This window comes from Rhincodon typus, chromosome 1, assembly GCF_021869965.1.
Source record: "Rhincodon typus isolate 14 chromosome 1, sRhiTyp1.1, whole genome shotgun sequence".
Classification (NCBI taxonomy): domain Eukaryota; kingdom Metazoa; phylum Chordata; class Chondrichthyes; order Orectolobiformes; family Rhincodontidae; genus Rhincodon; species Rhincodon typus.
In genome coordinates this window covers 69,860,480-69,879,943 of record NC_063332.1, presented here as the reverse complement: position 1 = coordinate 69,879,943, position 19,464 = coordinate 69,860,480, and the positions used below count along the sequence as shown (strand labels likewise).

The following is a 19,464-nucleotide window of genomic DNA, read 5'->3' as shown; positions in this document are numbered from 1 at the left end:
GGTGATAGATATAGGACAGATGTCAGAGGTAGGTTCTTTACTCAGAGAGTAGTAAGGGCGTGGAATGCCCTGCCTGCAAAAATAGTAGACTCGCCCACTTTAAGGGCATTTAAATGGTCATTGGATAAACATATGGATGATAATGGAATAGTTTAGGTTAGATGGGCTTCAGATAGGTTTCACAGGTCGGCGCAACATCGAGGGCCGAAGGGCCTGTACTGAGCTGTAATGTTCTATGTTCTATGTTCAGTGAACAAATTAACAGACCTACTAACAAACCAAGCAATTTGCCTTAACTACCAACTATCCTTGAACAGAACAAAATTCTAATGGCTTGTTGTTCCAATAAAAACAAGGCCCACTTATATAAACCAAAGTAATAAGAAAAATGAATTAAAACTTAGACCCTCAAAACCACAGTCGGGATGCATCTTCTGGAATGTTCTGTACCTTTTCCACTATTCTTCAGTCAGAAATTCTTTCTTCGTTGAATCCTTGTGTCAGGAATACCAGATAAGAGTGCTCTGGTACCTTCTTGATGGTGCTTAATCAGAGCGCCTAAAGCTTTTCTGTAAGAGTCAGAGTTTTACTCTTCTGATGGCAGTTTGGTCTCGCACTGATTTTCAAAAACCCCTCTTCTTTATACTCCGATCTGTCAACAAGCCTAGGTTGCCAATCACACAGCCAATTGATACATATGTTTCAATTTTAGAACTGTCTGTACATCCAGATCTGCTGGCAGACTTTTTTTAATCTCCAAGCTTAGAAAAGCACATCTCCTCTTAAAGGGACCACACACTCTTACCCACCAATCATTTTTAGAAACAAATTCTAACATCCTTCCTTCTAATTCACAAGTACTCTACCCAACTTTTCAACATAGGCGACAACACTTCGTCCACAATAATCCTCGACACCAGTGCCCCACAAAGCTGTGTACTCAGCCCCTTTCTAATACTCATGATACACTTAGGACTGTGTGGCCAAATTCAACTCTAATTTCATTTACAAATTTGCTGATAATGCCACCATAGGTCAGATCTCAAACAACAACGAAACAGAGCACAGGAAGGAGATAAACAGCTCAGTGGCATGGTGTAAAGACAACAATCTCTCCCTTAATGGCGGAAAAATGAAGGACCTGGTCGTCAACTTCAGGAAGCGGAGTGGAGGACTTGCTTCTGTCTGTATCAGTGGTGCTGAGGTGTAGGTGTTTGAAGACTCCATGTTCCGAGGAGTAAATATTACCAATGACCTATCCCGGTACATCCATGTCAATGCTACAGTTAAGAAAGCACACCAATGCCTCTACTGCTTCAGCAGGCTACGGAAATTTGGCATGTGCACAATGACTGTTACCAATTTTTATAGATGTATCCTAGAAAGCATCCTATCAATGCATCACCACTTGGTATGGCAACTGCTGTGCTCGAGGCTGCAAGAAATTTGAGAGTTGTGAACGCAGCCTAGTCCATCAGGAAAACCAGCTTTCCTTCCATTGATTCTGCCTGCACTACCCACTGCTTCGGGAAAGCAACCAACACGATCAAAGGCTCTTCCCACCCTGGTTATCCTCTCTTCCACCCTCTTCCATCAGGCACAAGATACAAAAGTTTGAAAACGCATACCAACAGATTTACGAACAGCGTCCCCGCTGTTTTCAGACTTGTGAAAGGACGTCTCATGTAATGAAAATGATCTTTCTCTGCACCTTCTCTGTCGCTGTAACACTACATTCTGCATTCTGTTCTACTACCCTGATGTGCTTGTGTAAGGTATGATTTGATTGGCACGCGATACAGTACTTTTCACTGTATTTTGATACATGTGATGATAATTAATCAAAGAATCTTGAAGGATGACCATCGATGCATTCATTAATTCTTAGGCGACTTCCTTAAGGACTCTGAGATGTAGATTCTTGTGCCCTGGAGATTTATCAGCCTTTAATCCTATCAATTTCCCTAACACACTTTCCCTACTAATACTCATTTCCTTCAGTTTCTCCCTCTCAATTTTTGTGATGTTATTTGTCTTCATTGTGAAGACAGAAGCAATCCTTAATTAATGGGGCTAGCCCTCCCCCTTCATCTAGCTTCTTATTCTGCTTGAGTGTCATGTACCTCTCACTATTCAGGACCCAGTCCTTATTATGCTTCAGCCAGAATGTCAATCAGATCATATTTACTTACTTCAATGTATGCTATCAAATAGTTTGATTTATAAATGATACGCACATTCAGTTACAGAAATTTAGTTTTTGTCTTTTTGTTATCTTTGACGTATCTAGCCTTGATTATTGGTGCATTCTGTGATTCATTATTTTCTGCCCCTTTCTATCATTCCATATATAGACATTTCCTCTAGACTGCTTTTGTGCAGATTTTGGTGGTTAGGATGAGGGTTGGGGGTTGGGATAAGAGATTGGGATGGTAGTGGGGAGAAGTCAAGAGGACCAAGGGAGAGTGGAGGGCTGCAGAGGTTAGAATCCAAGGGAGAACAGGAGGTGGGGGGGGGAGAGAGAGAGAGAGAGAGAGAGACAGCGTGGAGTGGCTCTCCTTGTCGCTCTTCCTCCCTCCTCCAGTTTCTGCGACCTCTTCCAGGGGTTTCCACCTGTTCCACATACCCTGTCCCGAGTTAATTGATTCACAAGAATACTTGTCTCAGTACCGTTCAGGTGTACGTGGTCCCAACACTACAACCTCCACTTGGTCAGTACTGGAGCCCATTTCTTCTGCATCAGTCTTTGAACCACACATTGATCTCTTAAATTGGCAGAAAGCGCATAATGTTAAAGTGTGACCCAGGTAATAATCCTGAGATTATATCTATTTGAATAGACAAGATGAATACTTGACCAAATCTTCATTGGACAGATTTTTCAAAAGAACTATCCAATTAGCTCTTCCTTTGTGTTTTTCAGAGAGCCATGCAAATGTTTGCACTTCATATAAAATCATATCAGTTTACTGAAAAATTAATTTATTAGTTAGTTAAAAATAACCTTCTAGTGTTGTTTTAACTTGAGAACGCCATGTGTCAAATGAATGAACCAGGGGCAAATATTAAACTGAAGTGTAAAACCACTTTGGCCTGAGGTGAGGAGTTTTTTTTCCGTTCAAAGGGTTGTGAATCTTGGAATGTTGCGCACCAGAGAACTGTGGAAGCTCAAACGTTGATTATGTTTAAAGTAGAGATTGGTATTTAGAAATCTGTCAATGACCTAAAGGAGTTAGTGTGAGATTAAGGCATTGAAGTGGATAATCATCTATGATTGTGTTGAATGACTGAACACATGAGATGGGCTGAATGGCCAACTCCTGTTCCTGTGTTCCTAATTAGTGTGTTACTCCATTTGTCTTATTGTGTTTTTAGTGTCAAAACTTTCGGCTCTTGGTCTAACTGTTTGTTAAATGCATATTTCTTTATGACAGCACAAGGAGCTCAACACTTAAGAAACATTTAAATTTTAACCCTCATGTTTTAGTCAGTGAGATTATATCAATGTACCGTTATGGTAAAGTTAGTCAATTAATGTAAAGACAACTGTTGAATAAGGTAATGAAAAACTAAATTTTGGTCTTGCTTTCTAGTTTGCTCCAGTGCTCCTGCTGTACCTTGCTCATCTCACAAGAGTGATCAAAGAAGTTGCCTTTCTGCACCAGCAGAAGCTGGCGCTGCCATCAACAGGGAACCCAGCAGCCTGGCCTCCTCAGCATGTGTTTTGGATTCCATGCCCCCTCAGCATGAGAATGATGCACAAGATAATCCTAATCCTAGGAAGAAATTAAAGTATGATTTGAAACCACACTTTAAAATCAATCTGTACTTCAGTATAATCTGATGTCCATGATTACAGCATGTGATTCATACTAATACTCAGGGTTTCATTTGTTTCTTGAGAGTTGTCATTAAATTTTGCAATTAAGAACACAACTATCATGTATTCTCTTTCCCTCCAATTTTGCTTTTTTAAAACTAATCTAAGGATATGTGAGAGGATGGATTTTGAATCCCTATTATTTGGGATGACGTTAATTCATCAAGTTTGGGAAGCCTGATCTGCCACAGATGCATCTGCTGGCATTTTTAGTTGTGTCATGTTTGAGTTTCCAAGAAACCTGCTGTGGGCAAGTATGTAGCATTTATACAGCATTCCCTTTTGGCAAAGAAGAGCATTATGCAAGTATCAGATCTACCAGCCAGTGTTTTCCAAGTTGCTCGACATTCACCGACCGTTCTTGGTTGTGGCTTCTTGGACAGCATGTCAATTTGTCCAGCTATCAGGCAGTGAACAGAGTAAAACAGTAATGACAAAATATAGAAGATAGAAAGTCCAGCACAAGAACAGGCCCTTCAGCTCACCATGTGCACGCTGACCATGATACCATTCTACACTAGTCCCATCTGCCTGCACATGGTCCTTATCCTTCTATACCTGCCTATTTATGTGTTTGTGCTATTGATCTGCTTCTACAACCTCCCAGGCACCTAACACCCACTGTGTAAAAACAACTTGCCTTGCATGTCTCCCGAAAACCTTCCCCCTCTCACCTTAAACCTGTGCAACCTAATATTTGACATTTCCACCCTGGGAAAAAATCTCTGACTACCTGTCCAATCCATGCCTCTCATATTTTACATACTTCTATCAGGTTGCCCTTCAGCCTCCAACACTCCAGCAAAAACAATCCAAGTTTGTCCAACCTCTCCTCTTACAAATACACTCCAATTCAGGCAACATCCTGATAAATCTGTGGCAACCAATACTCCAAATGTGAGCTAACTAAAATCTTGCACAACTGCAACATGACTTGCCAACTTCTATTCTCAATGCCCTGACTGATAATACTTTAGATATTGCTGACTCAGAGTCTGGAGCAAGTAGCAGATAGTTTGAGTAATTTTAATTTTTTTTACTGAAATAGAATTTGACTCCTTTTTAATAAAGAAAAAGGAAAGATTTAAGCTTTCAATCTAAACTTCTAATCAAAAACTTTTTGTTGCAAGGTGTGACTCTAATTTTGGTTTATTGTCTACTTCCTTGCAAACTGCCAGTTGGAGTTGAGTTGGAGTTTATTCAATTGCTCCCATGCTTTTGCTTGCGCTGCAGTGCCATTGATGGGAAAATGCAAAAGACATACAGCAATTCCCTTCTTTAGAACCACCAAGATGGCATCTGGCCTCTGGTTAGTTTTCCATCTCATCTACAGCTCAGATTAGAGCTCAAGTGGAAAACCTACCTGGTAACACTTTGGTATTATGTATTGTGCTTTTATGTATTGTGCTACATCATGAGCCAACATAGTAAATGTTGTTTTGAATTGTTTGAACGCAATTTTTATTGGTTTTTATAGAAAGAAGTCTGAACAAATAATAATATTCAAACATTGTGACTAGCAATGAAAAAAAGTATTTTTTTATTGTCAGAGAAATAAAAGGAACTCATAGCCAATATCTTTTATTGAAAGTATATACCATTCAACGCATCTTCTTTAAGTTATATTGTAAGATTAAGACATCTTTGTCGCTTTTAACTGGTTAGAGTTCGTCTTGAGAGTAGCTGGGCCAAGCAACATAATATGATTCCAAGTAAACTGATATAATCTTTGGTGTAGGTGGTGCTACAATTGGCTTCTCTGCCCCTGCTTAGTGGAGGAAAAGTTATTCTGGCTTTCCATTGGTAAATGCCATCCAGTACTGAACTGTGTACATAGAATGAACAAAATGCTCATTCATGTTGTCTCAGGCTGAACAACCTATTGACACACCAAATGTGCTATAATGGAGATCACTGGTTGCCATAACTCTTTCTGTAGAAAGGTGTCAATGCCTTCAGGAGAGATCAGAGAAAATAAGAGGAAAAAATATTTGTATCAGCAGTTGTGTCCAAGTAAAATCTATCAGATTGAGCAATTTCACATTTTATTGTATATTTTTTCCAATAACTTAAACTGTGGTAACAAGTGAAAACCTGACAGATTATTCAGAAGTAGAACTTATACACATTATTATTATTGTTACAGAATTTAAAGTGAGCAGACTTGAGCAAGAAACTACAGTTGAAATTAATGTTAATTAAATTAAATGTTAATTATGTTAATTAAATGTGAAATTTGATACTTGTTATTTTCTATTTTAAGTCACTGAAATGGATTTCATTGTTGATTTTTATGGTCTACTCATTGAGAGCATATCCTGAAAGTATATTTTGGAATTAATTTATCTGACAATTAGAGCAGTGGTAATGTTTACAGTGTTAGAACTCTGAATTATTTTCCAAATAATTCTGTGTTGAAACACTTCATAATTTAACAGAGTGACCAGTATTGTGTGATAAATTTAATTATTTGGAGTTAACTACACAACCATATTTTACTTTTAAGTTTCTCCCCTCCTACGTTAAGATTACTGGTTATGGGTGAGGATTCCATGATGTAATGGCTCTGCAAAAATTCCAACCCATAAATTTCACTGGTACCTGACTTTGGTTACAACAGTAGTCTGTCACATAGCTTAACTTCGAATTCAGCCATGAAGGTACAGCTTTTAGTAGGATAAGTTCGTTGTTAATGTCACTACTTTATCGATTTCTCTTTGGTCGTTTGGATTTATCATTCCAAATTCAACTTTTTTATTCTGAAACTTTTCAAATCAAATTGCCATGGTGAACTGTTTAAAACTCCTTCCCTTAGAAAACTCAAGGAAGTTCACAAGAGGCTAAATGAATTGCGTGAATTGATTGATTATTATCAGCAGACCTCGGATATGATGACTGATGCTGTCAATGAGCATACAAAAGATGATGATAATGAGACTGAGGAAGAATCTTTGTACTACTCTGACCAGGGGAATCCAGAAACAATCACAAACATCAGGTGAGATAAATAAGTAGTGGGATAAATGTTATGCGTTATTTTGCAGGAGTGATAAAGAACAGGAGAACTTAAAAACCTGTGATTTATCAGTAATTTAGAAAATTATGATGTGATTATTATTGTTTGCTCATGTTTTAATATGGATATATACCTGTTTACGGGATATGAGAATAGTCGGAGGCCTGCTTTTATTCCTTATTCCAAATTGCCCTTGTGTTTTCTTATTTTCTAAAGGTGTTGGTGAACTGCCTCCTTGAACTGCTATGGTCTCTGCATCTCAAGGGCTGCAAACAGTTCAAGAAGACAGCTCACCACCACTTTCTCCTGGGCAATGAATGCTGTAATAATCAGCGCTGTCCACATCTCATGAGCAAATATACACAAAACAGTAGGAATGCTGTTTGTAAAACAGTTCCAGGAATGTGACCCAGCAACAATTATGGTTCCATGTTGAACAGTGTGTGGCTTGGAGGGTAACTTGTTGTTTGTGTTCTCATGCATTACTGCCCATGTCCTTCTAGGTGTTAGTAGTACTGTTGTGGGAACCTTGGTGAGACACTGCAATGCATCTTCTGGATAGTACACTCTACAGCCACTGTGTAACAGTAGTGGCGGGATTAAATGTTCAAGGTGGTGGATGAGCTGCCATTCAGAAGGGCTGCTTTTTCCTGTGTCAAGTTTATTGAGTATTGTGGAGACTGAGACTGTAACAAATGTGAACACGATGGGGCCTTCGACTCCTCCAGCCTGCTTTGCCATTCAATAAGATCTTGGCTGAACCAACACTTCTCACATCCACTTTACTGCCCTTTCCCCATAAACCTTGATTCCCATACTAATCAAGAATCTTTCAATCTCAGCCATAAATATGCACAAGCTGCCCCACAGCTCCCTGTGGCAAGGAGTTCTAAAGACACTCAACTCTCTAAGAGACAAAAATTCCCCTCATTTCAGTTTTAAATTGGTGCCCCTTAATTCTGAGACTATGCTGTCTGGTCCTAGAGTCTCCCATGAGGGGAAATATGCTCTCAGCATTCACCCTGTCCGGTCCCTGAAGAATCCTGTATGTTTCAATGAGATCACCTCTCATTCTGTAAATTCCAGTCAGTAGAGGCCCAATCTGATTAGCCTTTGCTCGTAAGACAATCCCTCCATACCAAGGATTGTCCTAGTGAACCTCCCTGAACTGCCTCAATGAAATTTTTTTTTTAAATAAATGGACCAAAACTGCTTTCAGTACACAAAGATATGGTCTCAGCAGCACCTTGTAGAGTTGAAATAAGACTTCCTTACTCTTATACTCTGGAATTAAGGGCCCACACATCCATTAGCCTTCCTGATTATCTTTTGCACCTGTGTGCTAATTTTGTGTTTCATGCACAACTATTCCCAAGTCCCTTTGTGTTGCAGTTTTCTGCAGTTTTTCTCCATTTTAAATAACGCTGTGCCCTTTAATTCTACTTTCCAAAGTAAACATTTTCATAGTTTGACACATTATACTCTATTTGCTAACACTTTGCCAACTTACTTAGCCTATCAATATTTCTCTGCAAGCTGTTTCACTAGATTATTGATTTGTGCCTTTTTAGATGGCCGTCCATCTTTGCCAGTGGGAGGGGTGTGTCATAAGTTGAGATCTTGCCTTATATTTCCTAACCTCTGACCTCCTCTTGTAACCATATTGTGGATGTAGCTGGTACAGTTCAGTTTTTGGCTGTTGGTAAGCTGCAGGATGTTGACACTGGAAAGGAGGGAGAACCTGTGCTCGTCCATTGCATGTCAAGGGGGAGGTTGTATTCTCTCTTGCTGGAGATAGTCATTCCCAGTATTTGTGTTGTATGAATAGTACTTGCCATTTATCTGTCTCAGTCTGAATACTGACCAGGTATTGCTTCACACAGGTATGGACTGCTTCAGTATCTGAGAAGTTAAGGGTGGTGCTGTACTTCATGTGCATCAGATATCCCCAGTTCTGACCTAGTTGAAGGAAAGTAATTCATGAAACAGTTGAAGATGGTTGGGCCTAGGACACTGTCTGAGGAATGTGAAGGTTCTTGTGGCGCAGTGGTAAAGCCTCTACCTCTGTCAGAAGGTCCAGGTTCAAGTTGCACCTGCCCCAGACATGTATCATTACATATCTGAACAAGTTGATTAAATATCTATCCTGAAGATCGAGCAGAGAGGAAGATAGTTATGATTGCTGGATGTCCTGGGACTGGGATGACAGACATCCAACAATCATAACTCTCTTCTTATCTGATATATATGACTCCAGCCCATTGATTGACAATTGACAAATTGTCCCATTGATTTCAATTTTGCTGGAGCTTCTTGAAGCCATTCTCAAATGCTGACAAGCAATGTCTCTTACCTCACATCTGGATTTGAGTTCTTTTGTCCCTGTTTAGACCCTAGTTGTAATGATCCTCGGACCTGAGTGGCCTTGGTGTGACCCACTATTTGCATCATGTTTAATTTGGACAAGCTAGTATATTTAATCTTGTTGTTATTTGTGTAACCAGTAAAGTTTGAAAACTCTAAGAGTAAGAAGGCTTGTTGACATCATGTTTCACATGAACAGTCGTTCAATTTTGTGACCTAGGTTCGAATTCAGCACAGGATGATCCACTGAAAGTCTGCTATTGCAGCATAGTTTGCAAAATGTTTCTGATTAGCACTAATCTTATCTGAGTGTTTCAAGAATGGCTGTGGAAAATGTTGTCTGTTCAAAACAACAGTCATTGTTTGAGGCTATCTTACATTCTTGGAACAGTTGAAACAGCTTTGCTTGGTTTGTGGCTGTATCTCACCTGGAAGTGTTACCCAACACTGGAAATAGCATTGTACAGTTCACCAGTACTGTTGCTGTTTACCTTACTGAGCATAAAATTTAGGAAAATCTAATTGGGAATGACGTTTTTTGAGGCCATGTCTGTGTGACTTGTTTCAGGATGCATTTTGAATCTGAGATGCATGATTTTTCAAAAGCAAAAACCTAGAACTGGCTATATCACTTCCACACCACCTGCACAAGGTGGAAAATCTCATTGAAGGGAATGGAGTTTTTAGGAGCAGTAGCATGGCAAGAAGTATTTTGAAGAAATTGCAGGTGTCACTAGGTTTGCAAGAGACATAATTGGAAAACCAATCTGTAGAGATAGAAATAAATTTTGTGAGAAAGACTGAGATAGACCACAAAAAGTTGAGAGTTGTAAGTTTCCTTCAAATTTTCTTCAGTTCTGTTCTTCAGGATAACAGGTGGCTCAGTGGTTAGCACTGCTGCTTCACAGTGCCAGGTCCTGGGTTCTTTTCCACCCTCGGGCAACTGTCTGTGTGGAGTTTGCACATTCTCCCCGTGTCTGTGTGGGTTCCTCTGGGTGCTCTGGTTTCCACAGTCCAAAGATGTTCAGGCAAGGTGGATTGGCCATGCTAAATTACCCACAGTGTTCAGGGATGAGTAGATTAGGTGGGCTATAGGGGGTTGGGTCTGGGTGGGATGCTTTGAGGGTTGGTGTGGACTTGTTAGGCCAAAGGGCCTGTTTCCACACTGTAGGGATTCTATGATTCTATGGTAACAGCACAAAGCAGCATTGTGCATTTGTTACTATAATGGCTAAAGGTGGGAGGTTGAGTAGCATGTAAGGAAAAATGATCTGTGTTTCCTATGCAAAAACTGACATGGCAAATACAAATTCATATTCCTTTTGCTGAACTATATATTGAGTTGAAAGAAATGATTTTAAATGTGAGAACAGGATCAGCTAAGTAAACAAAAACAGAATTTGCTGGAAAAGTTCAGCAGGTCTGGCAGCATCTGTGAAGAAAAATCAGTGTTAACGTTTCGGGTCCGGTGACCCTTCTTCAGAACTCAGTTAAGTAAAGATCAGTGAAAATGCATAGGGGTTGGTTGAGCCATTATTTGTGGAAGAATTGGAGAATTTTCAGGCTGGAGTATGAAAACAAGTTTGAAGAAGACAACAACAACGTAAATTTTAGTATTGCATGGGATATCAGTAACAGTGTGGCTCCTTGAAAACTGTTGTCGTTAATCAAACTGAGGTGCTGACAATCTTGCTGATCTGTATTAGTGGAAGTGGAATGCTAGACATCCCAGGGAAAATATTAATGAGTTGGGAATAGAACTCAAAAAAATTAATGCCAGCAAGATAACAATTATGGAAAAAATAGTGGCACTGAAGTGTGATAAATCCTTGAGATCAGATAGTTTCTACTGCAGAGTTTTAAAAGAAGCTGTTTGAAACAATGCAGAAGCCAACAGTATTTCCTGAATCAATAGAACTTTGGAACAGTTGCTTTAGATTGAATAATTGCACATATCACTCCATTATTTCAGAACAATCTCAAATCAAAATGAGTTAATTTCAGACCAATTTGTTTAACGTTTGTTGTTAGAGTCTGTAAAAGAGAATAAGATGACGGAGTACATTGACATTTTTTCTAACAACTGAACAAACTGAGTTGGTGTAATTGTTTTTTAGTTTGTACATGGGGTATGACTGTCTCTTGGATGGTAACATTTGTGCCTATCCCTATTTGCTCTTGAGTAAGTAGTCAAATAAGCCATTGAAATGCTGATGTTAAATGTAGAGGAATAAAATGAAAGGGATTAAAAATTATATAAACCTTCGATCAAACCAGAACCATGGTATTGTGAACAACATTGGTCACCACATCTTAGGAATGATATTCTGGTTCAGAGGGAGAATGCATTGATTGACCACAAAGGCTCCCAAGGATTGAGCCGAGAGGAGAATTTATGCATGTACTACTTGGGTTGTATTCCCTGTAATTTAGACGGTGAAGGAGTTATTTGGGTGAAGATTTCAGACCAGAGAGAATAATTATGTGAAATTACCTCCAACATTTGGGAAATTTAGGACTTGGTGCATTGTCATAAAATTGGAGATAGACCTTTCAATAGTGAATTAAGAAACATTTTTTCATGCAAAGAATGGTAGAAGTTTGGAGTTTGTGTGTTGAATTGTTAATTGAAACGTGAGATGGTAGATTTTTGTTACTTAAAGGTCTTATGTGATATGCAGCAATGTTGGGATTGTGGAATTGGTTTCAAATTAACCATGATCACAAGGAATGGCGGAAAATGTTCAAAAGCTAAAATGGCCAACTTGTTCTTGTATTGTCAAGGTCAGAAATCGTTAGATGAGTTTTACATGTATGTTGAAAATGAGGCCAAAAAACTAGAATCTGTATCAGTTTTTTTCTGATGTAACTTGATAAAGACTATTCGACGGAGTTTAAAAACTAAATGTAGAAGTAAATTGATGCATTGGGACAAGAATTAATGGAAATCGTTCATGAGGTTGAAGTTAGTGGCGCGAAGATCTCAAGACAAAATGAAGCCAGCAATGGTCCAGGAAATGAAGGCATAGTATTCATTCGTGGAGTCATGGCTCAGGGTCAAGCAAGAGCAGTTGAGAGAATGAGCATTAAATCTTAACAATGGAAAAGGTTTTCTACCAGTGAATAACCTTGACTCCTTTGTGTTGGCAAATTTATTGTTGCAAGCTCAGAGGAGATGGGGTCAAGTGAATGAAATGGAGAGACTAATATGGCTAATATTCCACTCATAACTATTATTTCTTTTATTCATTCATGGGATGAAGGCATCACTGGCTAGCCCAGAAGTTATTGCCCATCCCTAATTGCCCAGAAGGTAGTTTAAGAATTGACCACTTGCTGAGTCATATGTAGGCCAGTGCAGGTAAAGATGGCAGTTTCCTTCCCGAAAGGACATCAGTGAACCAGATAGGTTTTTCCAACAATTGGCAATGGATTCCTGGTCATCATTAGACTCTCACTTCCAGATTTAAATTCGAATCTACATCCCCAAGACATCGCCTGGGTATTTGATTAATAGTCTAGCGATAATACCGCTGAGCCATTATCTCCCCCATTAAAATGATCAAAAGATGAGGAGACCACTTGGAAAGATTGGACGTTCTAAATGTAGACAAAAGTGTCAGATGTGTGCAAAAAAGCCTTATCACTATCATAAACGTCATTGGAAATTTGTAACAAAAAGGAATTTTAATATTCCGAAGAGCTGTATCTGTTTGCAAAGCGTCGATGCTGATTCATGTATGTGGTCTAATAATTTGCACACAATTTCCTTTAATGCCTATCAACCCCTTTTGAGAGGTGACAGGTATTGTTATTTAGAACATGAAATACCCAATACACTCATCTTGCAGCTTTTACTTTTGTTGTAGTGGGTCAAAGTGGGTTTGAGCTTGACTATATATCTGAATAAAGGTATCATTATAAAAATAGCTAAGTGATGCATTGTTTACATCTATATTTTAACAACTACTTATGTTATTCCTACAGAAACCCACAGAGGAGTAACTGGACAGATATCAGTGGCTCTTCCAGGATGGTGCCACAAAATGGAACCAGTTGCCGGAATGGGAGACTTCTCAACACGGAGTGTGAAATCAACAATAGGCCAACAAATCTACAAACTTCGAAGGTCCCACTTCCTTCAGATGAACCTCATGTGAGCTACGTTGAGTGTAAGATCAAACATCAGTTCTAAGAATTCCATGTCCCAATATACTGTACAATCAATCCCTGTGTGAAGAAGTCTGCATACAAAGAACTTACCTTTCTTGTCAAATCCAAATTTCATCAATTTTAAAAGAAGCAATATGTTAGTGCATTTTGCATTTTCATGCTATAGGTTTTAAAGTGCACACAGTCAACCTGCTCATAATTAGTACAATGGTTTCCTTGATGCGTAGAAATATCTTTTAAGGTACAGACTACTAAGCACCATCTGAGACAGTCTTGACAGGTGAATGAATCCTCATGCTCTAAAATGGCACATGGCAGTGAGGCAGTCTTTGTCTCATTGCATCTAGATAGTGGCAGAAAGCCACTGATGTTTGCAGCTTTGAAGCTAGTTCTGGCACACTTGTTCCATCAAGATGATGCCTTACAGTTACTGTTGCCAGAGATCACAGTATGAACCATGATTCTAGCTGGTGCCTTTCTACTTATCAGTCTTGTTGCTGAATGATATCTGTCAGATTGTGAAAACAGAGACAGTTGTTGTCTTAGTCTGAAAGCCAACATGCGTGCTTTGTTCCATTCGATCCACAATTCCTCCACAGCTGCTCTGGCAGTAGAATCAGAGCTGTTAATAGTACAAAAAGATTGCCATTGGACTTGACTCAGTATAGAGCAACCCAGTCAATTCCACTTTGCTGCTCAATCTCAGTAGCCCTTAGAGACACCAGCTGGGCACTGAATAAAAACACAAAAACCAAAAGAACTGTGGATGCTGTAAATCAGAAACAAAAACAGAAGTTGCTTGAAAAGCTCAGCTGGTCTGGTAGTACCTGTTGAGGGAAATCAGAGTTAACGTTTCAGGTAGAGTGATCCTTTTTCAGTTCTGAGGAATTTTGCAGTGTAACTAAAAACATTCTGATGACTTCAAACTGAGGATAACAACATATCTGTACCCCCTTTTTGATTATCTTCAATGTGTAGTTTTGTTTCATGCATCCAATCTGGGTCGTCATTTAATGTCTTTCAAGTTCAAAAAAAAAGTGTCGGCACAAAGCAGCTGTAGAATTTTTTTTTGTCATTTACTGTACAGGTTCCCGTTTCAATGATGAAAGAGATGAAGATAGGAATGGTGACACAACACAGGAACAAGAGGTCCAAGGGGAGTGTGCAAGTGAGGGCACCATATCAAGTCGAAGAAGTAGTTTTGTAGAAGAAACTGACCAGGATTTTGAAATACAACAGAAAATTAACAGATTAAATGCTGCTAAACAGAAACTCAGACAATTGCAGGAACTTGTCGCCATGGTACAAGTAAGAACTTGAGATTTTGCTGTCCATGATTACATATGGTATTGAATGCCAAATATGTGCAAATGTGTATTTTTGCCTTCACAGTTAGAACAGGTGTAGGCCATTCAGCCTGTTGAGCCTGCATCACCATTCTAGATCATGGCTGAGTATCTCCTCAACACCACTTTCCCACACTATTTCCATACCTCAGTGTTCAATTTGTTTTGAACATGCTTGTGATTAAACTTTCACCGCTCACTGGGGTTAAAAATTTCTGAAGATGTACCACTCTGAAGAAATTCCTTTTCACCCTGGTCTTCAATAGCCTGTTCCTTATCCTGAGGTTATGTACAGTTCAAGATGTTTCCTGTTAATTGCCTTTTCTGTTTCATGATTTCTTGGGGTGGCACGGTGGTTAGCACTGCTGACTCACAGCGCCAGGGACCCGGGTTCAATTCCAGCCTCAGGCAACTGTCTGTGTAGAGTTTGCACATTCTCCCCGTGTCTGCGTGGGTTTCCTCCGGGTGCTCCGGTTTCCTCCCACAGTCTAAAGATGTGCAGGTTAGGTTGATTGGCCCTGTTAAATTGCCTGTAGTGTTCAGGGAGGTAGAGGATGTATATTAGGTGGGTCGTAGGAGGATGGGTCTGGGTGGGATGCGCTGAGGTTTGGTGTGGACTTGTTGGGCCGAAGGGCCTGTTTCCACACTGTAGGGATTTAATGATTCTATGAAGATTAAAAGATACACTTATGACATACAATAAATTTTAAAAGTACATACAAAACTATGTACAGAGCTTAATTCCAAAATAGTGTAGCAGTGTGTTGCACACTTAGAAAATGACTGTTTCTGTTTAAGGCAATTTAAGTTTAATAAATTCAGCCAAATTAGGACATAACTGTGGCTTGAAACCTGAAGCTGTCTTTTATTGCCCAGATGATTTGCTTTGACCTATGTTTCTAAACAACCTGATCAGGGATGTTGTTACACATCTCTAGAGCTGGTGGGACTTGAACGTGGGCTCCTAGTCCAATGCTAGGAGCACTAACAATGCACTGCAAGAGGGGCCTGACAATTTACTTTGAAAATTAAACTACAAAGTGGCATCACATTTATGTTGTAATTAAGTCATAAAATGTAACATGGTTCTCCTTCAGCATTTGTCCCTTGGTGAAATCATAAAATTATGCATGAGTTTACTCTGGCCTAAGCTAGATTCCACACAACTTCTTTGAAAAGCAGAAGTGCAGCTATAGACAAAGACTAACATGGTATGATGTAAGTGTCTTACTTTGACCACAATTAAACATAATGACCCAGATATTGTGAATGGCCAGAATGCTGTTTCTGCAGCATAGATTGAAGTTGCAAACAGGACCATGTGGAAATTGAAATGCAACTGACTTGGGGGGAAGTGCCTGGGGAATTGAAAATTCAAATTGGCAATTCCCTTGCAAATAGAACTCTATGAAGAAAGACCCCTAATGTCAGGGTTCTGACTCATTAAGCTTAAGGTTAGAGGATTAAAAACCTACTACAATCCCTAGATAGATGTTAAAATGAGGGCCTCCCCCGGCTCAACATAGATCTCTCCAACAGCATCTCACCTGACCCTGACCCCGACACCTCCCAACCTGGTGGTAGTAATTAAATGTATCATTTACCTGAAACAAAATTCATGGGTAATTCAATGTGTATATTTCCAGTACGTGGAATAATTCAACATCTGTATTGCCAGAAGTCTGGTCTGGGAATAAACACGTTATTTCCTTTTTAATTGCCACGGTTGCTTCTTGAAAGGAGTTGAAATAAATTTGTCCAGAGCATGATGTATCCAATCATTCTCATTGCAGGAAGTCCCAGATGCAACTGATATTGATATTTCTAACTTTCCTGACTTCTCATTAATTGAGGAGGATCAGCACAGACAGCAACCAAACAATACTAGAACAAATGCATCAAGAAGTTCAAAAGAAGTGTCACTGGACGAAGAAAAAAGGTCTTTTTTTTTCATTCGAGTAGAACAGTCTTTGTACTCAAAGTAATGGCAAATCTTTTAGTCACTGTCATTGTTCTAAATTGGCTCATTGGTTGCCACCTTGACTTTTGAGTTATAAGATTTGATTTTTGTGAGTTTGAAGTCAGCATTTTGTCTGTTTAGTTAGTGTAGACCTCAAGCGTTTGCTGAACTGTCAATGTTTTTTTTTTAATGAGGCATTAAATTCTGATTTGGTAGCTCAAATTAACTTTGAAGATCTCAATATTATTAGATGAGTAAAATGTGTTTTTGGATGTCCTGGCAATGTCTCCTTTTGTTAGTACTATCAAAAACAAATTACAAATTGCATACGCTAACAGTGAGATGTACTGGTCAGTGAAAATAGTTCAGTCAAGATGTTGAGTCTGTTTACTTTGATTACAAACAAGAAATAACAGTGACAGTTGTTTCCTACTGGTATAATCATGTAAGAAATAAGAGCAGGAGTCGGCTGTTTGACCTCTTGAGTCTGCTGTGTCATTCATTAAAATAATAACAGATATGATTGTGACCTTAACTTCCCTTTCCTGCTTGCCGCAAAACCATTGACTGCTTTGAGGATCAAAAATCTGTTAACTCTGTCTTAAATAATTCAATGATTTTAACTTCAGCTGCTCTCTGGAGTGGTGACTTGCAAAGATTAACAGTTTGAGAAGAAATTCCTTCAGTTCTGTCTTAACTGGAAGACCTTTAGAGAAGGGAAGGTTGAAAAGAGATTTAGAAGAATGATACAGTATAATGAGGGACTAAATAAAGTAAAACTATTCCAGTTACCAGAAACATTGAGAATTTGAGGACACTGAATCAGGATGATTGACCAAGAAACAAGATTGATGTGGATCGAGAATGTGCACCCTGAAAGTGTAGTGGCAGCAGACACAAATGGAGCTTTTTAAAAGGAATTGGGTAAGATTTCAAGAGAAAGTTTGCAGTGCAACAGAGAAGGCATGGAAAGCTGGTGCTGGCTCAGTTACTGTTGCAGAGCTGGCACTGAATTCATGAACTTAATAGCCTCCTCCTGGATCATAATTGTTTAACTAATCAATAATCCTGATCTGCAAAGGGTAGAAGCATTAAAATTAATATAATACAGATTCTAGAAATCTTTGAGCAGGAAAATGTTGCTTGGCTGATCTCCGCAGTAATTGAAAATGGACGTTATGAGTCATTTCCACAACCCAGAATATGATCAATTAGGTCATGACATTCTGATTGGCATCGGTGAGGTGGGCTCATTACCATTGTTGTAAGAGATGCATGATCAGTTTCTAATTGGCTTCTCAGGGCGATGGACTTTGACTGATGTCACCTCCCAGTGTCTTGTGACTGGTTCCTTCAGGTGTAAATTATCTATGGACACATTCTCTTCATTGTGGTTTGTTATTGTTACTACTTATGACTTTGTATTAAGATACATTATGATGTCATCTTTGCCCATTTGCTTAAGTTGGGAGATTTATGCTGTCAGGTACTTATGATTGTATCTGTGAGCCCATTGTCTCAGTTATGACTTAATTGGTCCAAGTCCTCATTAAATCAAGCTCATTAAGTGAATGCTTGTATTAGAGGCCACCTGCTCAATGATGTTTTTCTATCTGTGGGTGCATTGAAGAGTTTTTTTTATGGAAAGGATATAGCAAAAAAAAAATCAAACTTCAAATTTCTGTGTAACCAATACAGAAGATGCCAAAATACAGATAAAACAGTGCAAAAATAGATAATAATTAAATGAAACAGTGTATCAAGCGTGAGATAAACATTGAGTCTTGAGTAATAAAATCCAGAAGCATTATACAATTACTAACTTAAACACACCCACTGACACTGAAATTAACTCAAACACATAAAATTACATTTAGCCAAATCTAATTTCTTCTCTTTTAAGACACTGAAATAAAACAAAAACCAAAAGAACTGAGGAAGGGTTACCGGACCCGAAACGTTAATTCTGATTTTTTCTTCACAGATGCTGCCAGACCTGCTGAGCTTTTCCAGCAACTTATGAATTAAAACAAAGTGCTGTTATATTTTTTTCATTCCTTAACACCAACGTATTTTCTGATGAAGATTTAACAAGCTAGGAGACAAATTGGCTGCTTCAACCTTGAAGGTTTTGAGCTCTCACTCTCCAGATCTGTTAAATGGAAATAAACTAAACAGGGGCATCAGGCATTTGACCTGTAACCTTAAACATGAGTGAGTAAAGTTATTGACCATGGAATTAAAAGGGCCAACAGAAATATGGTTTCAAAATTAGTTGAGGGATAGGAAACAGAGTAATAGTCAATTAGTATTTTCAGGCTAGAGGAAGGTTTGTAGAGCAGTTCCCCAGGGATTGGTATTGGGACCCTTGCTTTGCATATTGTAAATTAATCTAGATTGTGTTGTGCAGAGAACAGTTTTAACGTTTGCAGCTGGCACTAAATTGGAAGAATTGTGAACTGAGGACAGTGTAGAAATCCAAAAGAACATAGAACATTACAGCGCAGTACAGGCCCTTCGGCCCTTGATGTTGCGCCGACCTGTGAAACCAATCTGAAGCCCATCTAACCTAAACTATTCCATTATCATCCATATGTTTATCCAATGACCATTTAAATGCCCTTAAAGTTGGTGAGTCCACTACTTTTGCAGGCAGGGCATTCCACGCCCTTACTACCCTCTGAGTAAAGAACCTACCTCTGACATCTGTCCTATATCTATCACC

At 39.0% G+C, this 19,464-nt stretch overlaps 1 protein-coding gene across 1 annotated transcript in view; it reads left to right on the top strand.

The window, feature by feature from the left end:
• pcm1 (pericentriolar material 1) overlaps nucleotides 1–19,464 on the top strand; it is a 152,121-nt gene that overhangs the window by 44,594 nt on the left and 88,063 nt on the right. The window contains exons 9-13 of the mRNA XM_048598181.1: nucleotides 3,594–3,792; nucleotides 6,696–6,878; nucleotides 13,248–13,432; nucleotides 14,521–14,741; nucleotides 16,573–16,718. Of these exons, the coding sequence (XP_048454138.1) occupies nucleotides 3,594–3,792; nucleotides 6,696–6,878; nucleotides 13,248–13,432; nucleotides 14,521–14,741; nucleotides 16,573–16,718 (934 nt within the window). The remainder of the gene's footprint in view (nucleotides 1–3,593; nucleotides 3,793–6,695; nucleotides 6,879–13,247; nucleotides 13,433–14,520; nucleotides 14,742–16,572; nucleotides 16,719–19,464) is intronic.